At 40.3% G+C, this 15,823-nt stretch overlaps 1 protein-coding gene and 1 pseudogene across 3 annotated transcripts in view; one reads left to right on the top strand and one right to left on the bottom strand.

The window, feature by feature from the left end:
• Nucleotides 1–15,823, top strand: part of UNC5C (unc-5 netrin receptor C) — a 537,583-nt gene that overhangs the window by 381,651 nt on the left and 140,109 nt on the right. For all 3 annotated transcript variants that reach the window (XM_063917546.1, XM_063917553.1, XM_063917539.1), the window contains one exon: nt 9,383–9,486. In XM_063917546.1, the coding sequence (XP_063773616.1) occupies nt 9,383–9,486 (104 nt within the window). The remainder of the gene's footprint in view (nt 1–9,382; nt 9,487–15,823) is intronic.
• LOC134946134 (5S ribosomal RNA) lies at nt 10,664–10,782 on the bottom strand (annotated as a pseudogene).

Here is a 15,823-nt window from a genome sequence, read left to right as displayed (position 1 = left end):
TACTGTTCTACCGGATTCAGTATGGGATCCCGACGGAATCCCAATGGAATCCCTTGCTGGCTCGATGCTATCGCCATGCTTCGGGATACTAATTTAATCCCCCTCAGAGGGGGAGGGGGGGTCATGGACCACCCCCTGAGTGGGGATTCTGGGGCCCTGTCGGGATTCCGACCACCGGGATTCCCTTGGCTGTCGGGATTCCAGCGCCGGTATCCTGACAGCCAGGAAACTAACTTCTTTCCATCCTACCTATATGGTCAGCAGGAACTCAGTTCCTGAACCTCTCATTAAATTGACATAATCAGGAACCAGGTTCCTGAACCTGTCCTGGGCCAAAATGTACCTTACACAAAATAAGTTTTCATTTAATGTCTCTTTTGAGTACCTTCTTTTGTAAATACAATCCATCTATCTGTAAGTTTGGGGTTTTAAATAGCTTTAGTTTAATTCTATTAATGTGAATGTACTATTATCTGTTCTCTTTCAAATAAATTACCACATCTTTGTCTTTACTCATGAAAATATAATGTAAACTAAAAGCCATAGGGGTGAATTCAATTAGTTGCGAAAATGGCGGTAATTTACAGCGATTGCTGCTTTTACCACATTCATGTCTTTTTTACAGCAAAAGTACCGCATGTGTACTCCTGCGATCTGCGTATCAAATAAAAAAAAAGCACGAAAACGGGATTACCGCAAAAATTGGTGCCGAAGTGAGAAATGAAAAATGAATACATTTGCTTGTACCCCCCCAGAAAAAATAAACTAACATCGATTAACAGCATAAATGTTTATTATTAGTTATAATAACAGTATTTCTGGTACTTAAATTGGGTCAAATGGCTGTTATATAAATGTAACATTTAAAAAAATGTACAGTATATTTGGGTAATTTTAGGGGACTTTTGAAAGATTGTGGAAACGCACCGATTAGTCCCACCTGCAAGTCTAAAACACTTGCCCCACTCATAAAGCACCCCGATATACCTGTCCCATACCTTGTACCCAATATCCATAATTTTGCACTTTTTACCACAAAAATGACTTGTCATTATTGGCCAATTAAAAATAAAAACTCCTAAGTGCATAATTAGTCATTCAGAGCGGTGTCTCAGGGACTCAGAACCAAATCCCAACATTTTTAACTTAAAGTAGGGATTTTGCCCAAGTTTATCACCTGCACGGAGTTGGTGAATTAAAATTTGCAGTAAAATTACTGTACAACTGTTTTCCAGGACAATTGAATTGGTGCATTTTGCCATTCGCAGTAAATTTGCATTTTTATTACAATGAAAATGCGTTTTCACTGCTAATTGAATTCACCCCATAGACTATATAAGGCACACTCATTGTAGCACTTTAACCAACTAAAATTCCATAATTTGTTCATTATAAGTTTTTTTTAGCGTAGTACTTGCTCAAAATGTTTGAACTGAAATAAAAGTATTATAACTCTAGTAGAAACATGCATCATATTAATGCATTTTTAATTATGTATACAAATTTACCTTTGCATTACATTACAGTTTCATCATGATCAAATGTAGACTGTGTAAGCTCACTGATCTTGACAGTTGGGAGCCAGCATGAAACATTTAACCATTTAACCAGATGGTTAGTATCATATGTAAAATGGATGAAGATAGTTAAGAAAGTAATATATGTACCAGTTAACTATCTAAACTGCCAGATGAGAAGTAGTATTATATTTCATTGGTCCCAAAACCATGTGTGCATAATTGCTGGAATCTTTCAGATCTGAAAAGGTAGGACTTAGCTAAAATATGGGTGCTGGCAATAGGTCAATAGGTTGTGCCTTCATTGTGTAAATCAGTGACATGCAGAAGGAGGTTAAATATACAGACGGCTGTAATGCAAATCTAATAAATAGTTAATTACAAGAGAGAATCCCTTCATACTTACATATGGAAATAAACCACTGGAATTTCAACACACAACTTCCAAATAAAAACCATCTGCTGCTTTTACACAGTTCCTAGATGGAATTATGGCTTTATTTTTATTTCATTTGTTGGTGTTGAGCTGTGTTCTTTTCCTTTGCAGTGACTATTTCATATTCTGGTGAAGATTGAACACCAGACACATGGGGGGGTAAATCAGAGTTGATCGTAGATGTTCTAAATTTAGCACACCTACGATCAGTTACCCCTCCCCCCAGGCACGGGTACAAAAGCAGCGGCTGCATGTGACGTCACACTGTTGCTGCGGGCCCGCCCCCCCAACGGTCCAGACACGCCTCCATTGTCAATAAGACAAAGGCGATCGCAGCAGCATCTCACTGGGCTCCCGGGGTGCACACACGCAGCCGATGTGCGTTCGCACTCCACAAGGTAATTCAGACTGCGATCGCTGCTGCTGCAGCAATCCAGTCTGAATTACCTCCATTACTTTCTCAGGTGATATCAGTGGACCACAGGTTCCGGAAAGCTTGCCATGCCTAGTCTAGCTGTTATATCATTATGACATTTTGACTGTTTTTTTTTTGTATTTTTAGTTATGTGCAAGCCAAAGGCTCCCTTGCTTTTGTTCCTCTTATATATTGTATAAGTTGTATCAATTGACAGCTTATAAATAAATAGAATTGAATATTTCAAATAAAATTAACTTAATTCCAAAACCATCCCTCAAAAATGTGTCTTCTACCATGGTGATAGATCCCTTTTCCGTTAAGCTATGTTATTTTAATTGCATGCTGTTACAACATCAATTTATAAATAAATAAATAAAGGTAATAACATATTTGTGTTCCTGAACCATATACTTTAATCAGTAGTCTACCAAAGAAAGGCCTCCACATGCTGTACTACTGTAAGTACACGTTGGTATTTAAAACAAAAAATTAAATATTGTTGTTACACTGAATCGAAAACTGTTTTGGTCAGTTAGTAATTCCTTGAGTGCGAAGAACAGATGGGAATTATTCTGCACATATACTGTAGCTCCCTCTTGTCCTTAGGCAATAAAGAAGTAAAGGCAATAATTCCTCATATCCCACAATATGTACATTTGTTGGGGTCTGGTGGAAGATTCAATACACAATCACATCATCACCAATGGGCGCTGACGTGACTGCAGTACTGAAATATCTGAGGATCCAGTGATGGAAAAAGGCACTTAAAGTGAACAATGCCTCCCACCATCACTCTCGGAGATTCAGGGGCACCCTCAGTTAAAGTGAGGAGTCATCTCACTCAAACATTTAGCCACTTAAAGGGCAGTTCAATTGTTTTTGCATGCCGCTAGGGAATGGGTGATAGAAGGAGCTATTCATTTGTTTTGGGTACTGATTACTTATGGTGCGTGTCGTGCCCAAAAGCACTGGGTTTAGCCATGAACAGCGGCTAAACCCATCTAAAGTACTGGATAGGGCACCCAAACCGGTGCTACTGAGCAGGTAATAACTACCTGGGACCAGGCTTGTTGGAGGGTCTGCCATCCTCTGAGCATATCAACGTTGCTTTGGCAAGCATGTCTCTCCTCTGCGGTGGCATCTTCCCAGTGACATCTTCAGAAAGATTGAGCTGCACAGTGCAAGCAAAGACACTGGCACTGTGTTAGAGACTTTTCTTCCCAATATTACTGGGAAGATGTTGCCACTGCGGAGGAGGGTACCGCTTGCTGGAGCCAATTAAGATCTCCCACCCTGAAAATCTGCCCCTGGTTGAGGGACAAACGGTACGCTCCCTGTGCAGCACACAACCCCGTTATGCGGAGCTGCATATACATTTTTTTTATTTATATATATTTTTTGGTTGTTTTTTGTGGGGGGGAGGGCGTGGCCATGCCCCCCAAACAGTTCCTGCACTTAGCGAACCTCTCTACGGTCCCGGTTTCATTCATTTCTGCTTGCACCTCACAAGGGTGGAGCTGACATATTGGCACCCATGGCATTCACGTCCATCGACAGCAATAATTAAATTGGCCTGGTCTTGAATCTTGGTGTTAGGGACCAACCAGATGAGCTCACCTGGTCACGCTTGGTGTGCCCATATTTTTGGGCCATCTCAGATATTCCCCAGCAGTTGTATCTTGATATAAATAAAAAGGGCCCACTATTTTACTTCATGTGGTCAGTTGGTAATTTTTAGTTTTACTACAGAGTGTGTCATTGTCTGGTGTTAAGCAGACCAAGAATGGGAATGGTGGCAAAGCTCAAATAGCCCCCATACTGGTTCCTAGAAATAATAGGACCTTGTGGGACTAAAGAGGATAGGCCCTCCTTTGAAATGAGATGATCTCTCTGTAGTTATTGTGTCATGATCATCAGATAACAACTCCCTGCACTATAGAAAAAGGCTTAAATTAAAGGTACCCTTAATTCTTGTGGTACGTTGGCAAAGTTTTAAAATGGGATGTCTTGTTCAGTTATTATCAATATCATTATTATTATTACTACTAGCTACCAGCCCATTAAAAGGATGGAACAACATAAAAGTAATGTCAGTGTCAGCGGCTGTACGCGTTTGAATGGAGCATCACTTGAATTGCCATCTAGTGGCTGCCGGCGCGATAATCATCTGAATTCCCCCCGTAAAGGTGAGGAGCAGTGTTAGCCTTTTACTATATAGGATTATTATTATTATTATTATTATTATTATTATTACTACTCATTTTATACATTTCATTCAAGACAGACTAAAAAAATATATATATAAAAAAACCTGTGTAAAATCCTGATTTTTTTTTATGTACTGGAGAGTGGTATTTAGAGTGGTTTTAGGTTTCTGATGTACTGTAGTTATTTATGTTAGTGTTTCTGAGTACTGGAACAGGGACATTACAGTGATTGCTTTTACATGATCTTGAACATTTTTTTCAGTACGGTGTATGTATTTTATTGCTGTTAGTATTCTGAGCTAAAATATATCTATAGTTTTCAAATTGCTCAATAATTAGCAAATCATAAAATAGTAGTGTATACTTTTTTGTATTCTCATTTGTCATTGCTGTCAAAAGTCTTTTAATACAATTCAAAAAGAAAGAGCACTGGTTTTGTTTTGAAATTACACAGCGAGAACAGTAATATTGTTTGATGTAGGCATAGAAAATGCAGTACTGTCCACTTTAAAAGTGATGGTATTTGCATATCACACCCATAACTAGGTCAGTACAAATTACATAAGACAATATTACATTCTCAGGGGGAAAAACAAAATAAAACAATCATGGTTATTCCATTTTTATGCAGAATAATTTCAGTGGGTTAATGCTTAGGCTAATAGTACTCCCTTTGTCCTGAGATTTACAGAAATAAGTTTGTTTCACAAAACTTTTACTGTTCTTCTAATACCCCTTTCATACCCCTTTCAGACAGAAACAGAAATTACCGGGTGAAGCAGTTCCACCCAGTAATTTCATGAAACACATGGGTCCTTTTTCTGTGTGAAAGGGTCAACCCGTGTTGTAATTCCCGGGACTTCGACCCTGGAATCTACCAGGGTCGGAGGCAGGGAAATTTCGACATGGGTTGACCCTTTCACGCAGACAAAATACCCGTGTTGATCTGCAAATTACCGTGTCGAAATTCTCGACCCGGTAATTTGCATGTCTGTGTGAAAGGGGGGGTCAGTCAGGTCCCGGGAAAACGACCTAGCATTGAAATGCTGGGTAATTGCCAGGACTTTCAGACTTTTCTGTATGCAAGTGGTATCAGACATATGACCCAGGAATTTTCCTGCTCAGTCCCAAGTTTTTCATCTCCGAAAAATCTCAGGTTTTTGCTTGAGACCCCTTTCACACTGAGACCTGGGAAATTCCGGGGGTGGACCCCTTTCAGACATAAGCCTGGCCTGCCCTGGCAGCCAAGGCAGACCAGGCTACTCGCATGTCACATGTCAAACACACACACATGTCCCACTCATACATGTTTTCACACACACACAAACACACACACACTCACACGTCTTACACATACCCATGTCACACTTAAACACACACATACATGTAATATACACACACATGCCAAATTCAAACATTCCTGGGTTGATGCGCGTTCATGTGCAAAATCCTGGGATTTTGGAGGATGTCTGAAAGGGGTATAATAAATATACATGGAAAAATATCCCTGTGTAACAGTGTCAAGTCACAACTAGGTTTTTATAAAGTAGACTGGATGGCAATAAAACACCAATGAGCTGCTCTACAGTAGGGGTCTACTTATTTTGACCAATGTAATCCCATATGTTATCACTGCATATTGCAGCAATAAGAATTATTATTTTTTTGTCAAATTTATCAATAGTCCTCCTTCAGTACATGGCCTCCATTAAAATCAGATCCCAGCAAAAAGGTTTGGTGTAAAGCAGAGGTGGCCAAAAGGTAGATTGCGATCTATCAGTAGCTTGCGGAGCATCCGCCGGTAGATGGCGACAGACTTAACATAAAATAGCTGTAAAGAGCCTGCCTCTGCTGCTTCTCTTCACATTTCCCAGGGATGCAGTGTGCGGATGCGTGGGTGACGTTGTTACGTCACTTGTGATGTGAGGAGCCTGGGAGCTAGTTGGATCCAGTTTGATCCAGCCGGCGGTGGTGACAACAGGAGAAGCAGCCAGCGGGAGGCCATGCAGCGTGAATACTGGAGCCGTGACTGCGGGGAGAGGGAGGACTGAAGCTAGGCAGCGTGACAACTTGTCAGGTAAGTTATGAAAAGGGGGGTTTATTCACAAGGGGAAGGACGATCTGCAAAGGGGGGGGTATCTGCACAGAGCGTGGTATCTTCACAAAGGGGTCTTTTGTTTTACACAAGGGGGAATCTGTAAAGGGTGGAGGATCTGAACAGAGGGGATTATTGTACAGGGGGCTAGTATGCAGGGGACTGGAAGGAGGTTATCTGCAAAGTGGGGGTTTGCACGGAGGAGGGCATTGTACAAGGGGCTATTATGCAGGGGAGTGGAAGGGGGGTACCTGAACAAGGGGGGGATTTGCACAGAGAGGGGTTATTTCATGTTGTCATTATTAATGCTATTTTTAAATGTGAGATTTATTATTGGTGTTGTTTGACACCGGTAGATCACCGGTAAGTAAGTGAACAAAAAGTAGATCTCAAGTCCCAAAAGTCTGGCCACCCCTGGTGTAAAGTGATAGCAATCACTAATCCTTTAGTGCTGGCTTCTGACACTGCAATATCTGCGCCTGTGCAGTGTGTATGGGCACTGTCAGGGAGGGATCAGAAGAACCCTCTCCATTTGTGCTCTCCTCATGGGAACAGACAAGTAAATGCCATCATCAGGAGGCATCAGCTGTCAGGACCAAGAAAAGCTAAGCATTTTTGATCTTGGGAATTTGGCACAGAAAGCAGTCCCCACTGAGAATAATGAGAACTGTGGTCTGCTTCATTAGCTTCTTTAATGCCGGAGATATCACTGACAGCTCAACATTAGGTATTTATTAAATTGCTTGATATCTAAAGCCTGCAAAAATTATTCATGAATAGACCCCATAGCATTATGAGCGCTAGCTACAGTTTTGCTTGGACTAATGATTATATACAGTGCTACGTATCAATCAATTTCACCTTATTTTACTAAGCATATATTTATTTATCTTTATTTTGCTAAAGTTTCATTAGCAATCAGCATTGACTGGTTTTAGAATGTGTATCCGTTCAGACTATTGTAACTCTTACCTGTTTATATAACCCCTAAAATAGGACCACCCAGAAATGCTTGGAATATTCAGAAGGAAGTTCGGTTGGGGTTAGGTTGTGGCATTCAGGCTTTATTGTTGAATTTAAACATTTCATTTCTGTCTGTCAAGTGATTCTTTATGAATTAGCTCTCCCTACAAAGCATTTGGGTTATGACTTTGCTTCTAGATGATAAAACAAATTGAGAGATTAATACTCACCGCATTGGATTGTACAGAAGATGGGTGCATTTAATGGCCTTTTAATGTTTTGAAGTAATGAAAATGAAATACTATGCTGCAGTTTAATGTGCAAATTACATCACCAGAAGACTAAAAGTATGTGCAGGACATACAATGTTTTCATGGAATATTTTGCTTGAACTGTTATCAACATACAGATTTTAAATGTTGTGATCGTGTATTTTTGTACTGTTTTGTATAACTACATTTTGTTAGTAATATGCTTCTATTTTTGCAGCAATCTATTGCCTGGCAATAGTAGGTTGTTATACAGTAGCTATCATTTAGCAGTACAAGGCTGATGAAAGTACAGGTGGTACTCCTTGTATAAAGGTCATCCAAGTAGTTAATGCATTTGGTGATGGGGCTTATCTGCCAACCAGATCTTTAGCTTCTGTGCGGACACACACTGCAGAATTTGGGCAAGCTAAGTCAGATTGTATACATCACTCCAAGCCTCTTTTAAGCAGAGGCATTTGATATGCCGGCTGTCGGGATCCTGGTGCTCAGCATACCGGCGCCGGGATCCCAACAGCCGGCATACCGACAACTATTCTCCCTCTTGGGGGGTCCACGACATCCCTGGAGGGAGAATAATTAGCGCGCCGTGCGTAGCGCACCACCGTGCTCACAAGGGGCTCTTTTGTGCTCACCCCGCTGCCGTCATGGCGACGGTCGGGATCCCGGCACTGGTATGCTGGGTGCCGGGATTCCAACAGCCGGCATAACGTAGTGGACCCCTTTTAACATCTCTTCTATCTTCCATTAATTATTCTCATCATTGTTTTTTTTTATAGCAGATATTGCTTTAAATCCCTTTTAAGGATAATATTTCCCAAAGCTAAATTGTAGTAAAAAATAAAAATAAAAATAATAAGTTGTACTTACCGAGAATGTTCAAATCCCGGGATCGGTGTTATCCCAGGTGCGTATGCTTCTCTACTCTGAGCGCTAATTATTTACCTGTTTCAGGCAGGATCAGACAGTGTTGATGCTCTCTCCTGTGAACTCTTGAGAAATCATTATTGGTTATGAGTAGTTAATATTGCATAACAATTCCTAGCATGTTCTCATTAATAATAAGGCTTACTTTAGTTCCTTTAGCACCAAAACTTAATATTGATTACACATATAAGTATATATTCTAAAGTATATTACTGCAAACTAAATTGAAAAAGGTGTAATTTTCATGCTGTGTAATATTGGGTATGCCCTACGTAGTGCTTCCAAACCTCAGTCTAGGTTTTAAGTATATCCATGCTTGGCCACAGGTGACATAATTAGTAAATCAGTGAATATGATTTCACCATCTGTCTTGAACCATGGCTATCTTGAAATCCTGGACAGTTAGTGCTCCTTAAGGAACGAGTTTGGGAACTACTGCCCTACGTATGGTGTAACTATAATAAGCATTAGTGGAACAAAGTTTTATGTCTCTTGCACAATACTGTAAACATATATTTTGAAAGAATTAAAGAAGTCCCTTTTTTTCTAGACTTAAGGAAGACTTTTGAACAAGAACCTCTAGGGAAGGAAGTGTCACTGGAACAAGAAGTCCTATTGCAGTGTCGTCCACCTGAAGGAATACCAATAGCTGAGGTAGGTAGTACAAGTACTTCTCCAGCTCTTTGCTAATAAGGCTGTAGTTTTTGTTTACAAGTTACAAATTATATAATAATATATTTTAAGTGACAACCGTGTGATGTTAAATAGTAAGTTTCAAATTAAAAAAGTGAATTTAGAATGTGTGTGGGATCATTTTCAGGGGGAATGTAACATTGGGTGCTCCCCACCCTTCTCAGAATGATCCAGGACATGTCATGCTTTAGCGAGGGGAATGAAGCTTGATAGTGTAAGCAGCATGGTCCTCCAACAGCACAGTGTAGTAATGTGACGCTCCTGTTACCCTGGCGCAGGTAGACTGTGGTGTGATATACACCTGTATACAAAATGAAGTACATATAACCAAGATTGAAGTAATGATCAAAGGAAGCTGTGAGATTATGCACATAGTAGGTTTTTACACTAATAAGCAAAGTACATAATACATCTATCTGTTAAACCTTACATAAATTAATTCTATTCTTTTTTTTTTAAAGTGGATAATGCTATCATTGTGCTCAAAATAGATTGTAGTTACTGTACCAAATGGCTATATTGCAGTTGCGTATTTAAGTCTTCAAAAGGTTTGGGGAATACCGCACAGGATATGATAGAGATACAATTTTTATAATTTTACTGATACCAAAATTATGAAATAACAAGAAAACTAAGTTTTCTGATTTTTAAACAGTTTGGTGGTGCACCCTGAGTCAGTGTTTAGAACATCGAACAACAAGAAGAAAAGAAGACTCTTTTTTGGGTGCACTCTTAATTTGAACAATATATAGACTTAACAAGATGAGATATAATATTTAAAATCAATTTTTATTAACACAAATTAAGATATTTAGTGGTTAATGAGAGAAGGAGTAGTCAAAAAACGAAAACAATATAAACAATTAGTAAAATTGCTGATATGATAGTGATGTTTATGCAGTCCTGGCTGGCAGAGTTAGATCTAAATGCGGTAAATGAATTGAATATTTACATATTAGAATATTTGAATGGTACGTTCTACTAACAAAGATCAACAAAGTTGTGACCCTGTCCTATATTGGTGCCAGTAATATGCTTTAATGAAGAAGTGAAAATGAATAGAAAGAAGCAAAGGAAATGAGAGAGCAGAGTGAATCTGCTGTCAGTGTTAGACATTGAGCATGTGGGACCAACGCGTGCTCTACTAAACTGAGTATTCCTCAATGGTCCCCCACTTGAGTACTGACCCAGCCCAACACTGATTAGCTTCCAAGTTCGGACGGTTTTGGGCGTTTCCAGTGTGGTATGATAGTAGGGAAATTGAAACGCCAATGGGAAGCTCTGGAATCACTGATGAGAGTTCACGAATTACATAGTATCAAAGTAAAGTGACAGAAGTTAACTGATAGAAGAAAATAGATGGATCTGCTGCCAGTGTTAGACAGGGATATACCCAGAATCAGTGGTGAGAGTCCATGAAATTATATGTAGATGGAAGCAAAGAAGAGGAGTACACATTGGTACCTATATCGGTTAAATGATTTAGAATTCTCAGAAAAAGAGAGAAAAGGAAAGGCACATGTCGGGATGGACTAATCAGGGTTATACATCCATACAAATATGCAGTTGCTGAATTGGACAAAATAGTAATATTGTCACTAGATAAGATGCAGGATTGTAGTCCAATATGTGCAGAATGTGATCTCTATAATTATGTTAATCAGGTATCAGGTGTCGTGTCCTTACCCAAAAATAAAAATTACAACTGGGTTAATACTGGGTACAACAACAGTACTGTAATCTCTATATTAATGCTCGATATAAAGAAGAGACGTTTATGATGGTGGTATTCTTCTAAATAAACAGTGCAAGATAACAATGTACCCAGTAATATTGCTGTAGAAAAGCACAGGAGGGCAGGGGGGGGGGAAAGAGCAAGGGTTGCGTGAGTCATGTATACAACATGAGATGCAATCTCAGTGAAAGATACAATGTATTGCAAGAAACTAGTACCTGTAGGAAAACAGAACTAGAAACGAAGATAATATTGTAGCAGGTATAAAGACAGTGTGCTCAATAAATTTAAATATCACAGTGCATGTATAAATATTGCTAATATTGTAGCAAGTATAAAGACAGTGTGCTGAATAAATTTCAATATCACAGCGCATGTATAAAGTATAAAGACAGTGTGCTGAATAAATGACAATATCACAGCGCATGTATCAATCCCAGCATATATTGCTAATTGGGAATAAAAGAATGAGATTAGAGAAAAACCCTTGGGATTTTTATGATACAGACGTATCTATTTTAAATAATTAGCAGGAGATATAAATGCTGACTCAAACCAGCAGGGAATGATAGATGTCCAATCTGTGCGAGTCTCAAGCTGATCGTGACGGATAGGAGAAAGTTTGGATATTACCCGCGATGACTGGATGTAGTAACCCCTTCCACCACGCTGAGGTCTTGTTCTGAAAGGTGCCGCTGGCCCGGCAGCCCCAGACAGGTGCAGGAACACGTCCGCTAATCAGTTCAAGCGTGGCGATGTCGGAAGAGGCACGGGACCGCCGCTGGAGAGGAGAAGGAGAACGTCCGATGCTCCGGCCAGCCGAAGTGAATCGCTGTCAGAGGAGGCACAGGACACGGGTGGGTGAGAAGAACGTCCGCTACTGTAGTCAGCCAGGACAATAGGTGAAGTCGGAAGACGCGTTTCACCCGTCCGCCGGGCTTGGTCACTTCCTGTAATGGGCTGGGTCCCTGCAGGCTTTTAAAGCACATGAAGCTGGTTTGGATCCAATCACTGAAAGGGTGTGTCCCTTGATTGGCTGCTGATATCCTCAAATTCAGAGGGAATGTTTGCGATCAAGGCTTGTCAGGGGGGCCCATCAATGATATCATATAAGAAAAAGGAATGCAAAAAGGGAGGATTAAAACAAAATAAATACCAACAATTAAAGTTAAAACACAACCATGATGAAGAGTACATATTAGTTTGTAAGTCTGTATATAATTACATACAGGTTTAGTACTATTAATTGACAATTATATGATAGCATTAGCTCAATTAATCATTACTGCAGAAATTTAGGCAGTGCTCATGGAATAGCAGTGAAGTGTCTCAAGAAAGACAAGAAAAAATAATAAATAATAAATAATAGTAATAATAATAATAACTAAATTACAGAAATGCAGGTGTTTGATAACTACAAAAAAAAATAATGCTTAAATTTATAGGAAGAATGTTGGGAATACAACGGGTACTGAAGTTGGGTATAAGACAAGTGAAACTGATTGGAGTGCAGCAAGGTGTAAAAGCACCCTATTAAGCCTATTGACAGTTATGACAGAGGATGAAAGAGGAGCAGGATGGAATAGAATGTAACTAATAAAGTAGATAGGGATACATGGATAAATAAATAAATAAATGTCGGGGATCCATGTGGTCTAATATTTAGTAGTTATTTGCGGCTCATAATTGGAGCGAGGGAGTGAATATCCAATGATGTGGGAGCGGGAAGGGGGGTGGGAAGGGGGGGGAAGGGGGAGGGGTTTGGGTAGGGTTAGGAAGGAATAAAGGGGGAAGTGGGCAGGGAGAAAGGGGAGTGGACTAGAACAAGAAAAGAAAGAAAGAAGAAAAAGGAAGAAAAAAAGGGGGGAGAAAAGAAAAGAAAAAGAAGAAAGATAACTGCAGCTTCTATATCTAGATAGTGTAAAGTGAGCTTAATGTGTGCAGCCATTATAGTGGGCTGGAGTGGGATACTACCTGTTAGCAGGTGTGCATGCATCAGTTAAATGTGGTGTGCTTAAAAATTGCACAAGTACAGATAGATGTGGAAATAATGAAGATAAGGAGGTATGCTGATGGCATGGTGATGCTAGGTGTGGGGAAAGGGAATGTACAACTGTGATGGAGTGAGAAAGGGGAGGAGGAGTGATATGTTATATAGAACAAATTGAACAAGTGTCCTAGGTGAGGTTGTGGATGCAGAAAATATAGATGAAGGTGATATGGGGGGGAAGGGGAAAGGGGAGGGGTGGAGGGAAAAAGGAAAATGGAAGAGGGACAATGAAACTGGATGGGAGAGGGGGGGTTTGAAAAAAAGGGGGGGGGGACCCAAAGCAGAACCGGGGGGGGGGGGGGAGGGAAGGGGGGGGGGGAGAAAGAGAATTTTAATATGGAAGAGGGAAAGGAGTTATTGAAGGAGGTGATAAAAGTATGGCAAAGGTGGTGCAAAAGTTTTTACAAAAACACACTATAATTAATATATTCATTGAGGCCTGATGGTTTCAAGCCTCCCAATTTGAAGGTCCATTCACTTTCTTTTTTGATCAATTCTTTGCTCAGGTCTCCCCCGCGTATGCCTAAATGGACTCTTTCAAGACCGAATGCACGCATCTCACAAGGGGAGTCTTGATGTTGGACATGAAAGTGTCTGGCTACCGACGTCAATTTCTTGCCCTTCTGCAGGTCTGATGACGCATTTCTGATGGCTCCCATGTGTTCAAAAATTCTGGTTTTGAACTTCCTCGTGGTCATACCAATGTAGCGTTGATCACAGCTACAAATTAGACAGTAGACCATTCCTTGCGTGTCGCAATTGAAGAAATGTCGTATTGGGATATCTCGACCCAGTCTGTCTCTGACTTGATTAGTTATCAAGATCTGAGGACAAGCTTTGCATTGTCCACAGGGATAAGACCCTGTGATATTTCTCGATTTGGTAGGGTCTCGTGAAAAATGGCTCTGAACCAGCATATCCTTCATATTGTTCGATCTTCTCCAACTCATTTGGATTGTGGGATCCAGTAGGGGTGATAGGACTGCATCTAGATGTAAAACTGGTAGATGTTTTTGGATTGAATTTTTTATTTGGCGCCATTCTGGGCAGAAGGTGCCCACAAATCTAATTTGTGAATCATCCCTTTTATCCTTTAATTTATCTTGAAAGATCAAAGTATCTCTCTTGGTTTTCAGAACGGACTTTTGGGCTTTCTTCAGGGCACGTTTGCTGTAGCCACGAGCTTGTAATCGAGTGACAAGTTCCTGACTTTTCTGTTTGTATACTGTATCTTCTGTACAATTGCGCCTAAGTCTGAGAAATTCCCCTTTGGGGATATTCTCAATGGTCGGTGGAAAATGTGAGCTTGTCTGATGCAAGATACTGTTGGTGGCTGTGTCTTTACGATAAAGCTCTGTAGCCAAGGTTCCATTGTCTGTTTTATAGATGTTGAGATCTAAGAAGGATACCTCATTCTTGCTTATTGTGTGAGTCAGAAAGATGTTGAGATTATTGTCATTCAAATGGTTTATGAAGTCCAGTAGAAGCTGTTCATCGCTGTCCCAGATCACCAGAATGTCGTCTATGTATCTGAGCCAGTTAAGGATGTGTTGTGTGTATTCCTGGTTGTCATCACTAAACACAATCGTTTGTTCCCACCACCCGAGGAACAGGTTAGCATATGTGGGAGCACATGCTGCTCCCATAGCTGTCCCCCGGATTTGTTGAAAAAATTGGTCACCAAATGTAAAGAAGTTTTTGTTCAATACAAAGCTTAACATTTCGCAAAGAAAGTCATTGAAGTCGTTTTTCTCCTTCATATCTAGAAAAAACTTTGTGGCTTGTATGCCTTGTTGGTGAGAGATACTGCTATAAAGAGCCTCTACATCTAAGGTGGCTAATATACAGTCTCCATCTAAGCAGATGTCATGCAGTTTCCGTAACAGGTCAGATGTATCTCTTAGATAAGAGGGTAGTGTCAGAACATGTTCCCTAAGATGTAGGTCTAGGAACTTGCTAGGTATCTCCAGAAGGCCCCCGTTCCCTGAGACAATGGGTCTCCCTGGTGGTTTCTTGATATTTTTATGTATTTTGGGTAGGAGATAAAACGTAGGTACTCTGGGGTTTGAAACTGTAAGGTATTTGACTTCTTGTTGTGTGATGGTTCCGAGGGCCGAGGCTTCTTCAATCATATGCGCATATTGTTTATGAAATTTAACTGTTGGGTCAAGTGGTAATTTCAGATAGCATGAGGTATCCAAGAGTTGTCTCCGAGCTTCTTCCTCATACATGGTGGTGGGCCATATTACAATATTGCCCCCTTTATCAGAGGGCTTTATAACAATATCGTTCCAGGATTTGATTTCTTTGAGGGCTTGCCTTTCTCTATACTTGAGGTTTTTATTGAGGCATCTCTTCTTGGAGTTGGTTTGAATATCATCCAATTCTCTAGACACCAGATCTAGGAAGACTTTTACCTCTGGACTGTTGTTGTCCTGTGGGAAGAAAGTAGACTTCACTTTGCACATTGGTCTGGGATTATGTGCAGGTAACATATTGGAAGGTGATTGCAT

This window comes from Pseudophryne corroboree, chromosome 1 (assembly GCF_028390025.1).
Source record: "Pseudophryne corroboree isolate aPseCor3 chromosome 1, aPseCor3.hap2, whole genome shotgun sequence".
In the NCBI taxonomy this organism is placed as follows: domain Eukaryota; kingdom Metazoa; phylum Chordata; class Amphibia; order Anura; family Myobatrachidae; genus Pseudophryne; species Pseudophryne corroboree.
The sequence above is the reverse complement of the archived record's forward strand: the minus strand, read 5'-3'. Positions and strand labels throughout refer to the sequence as shown.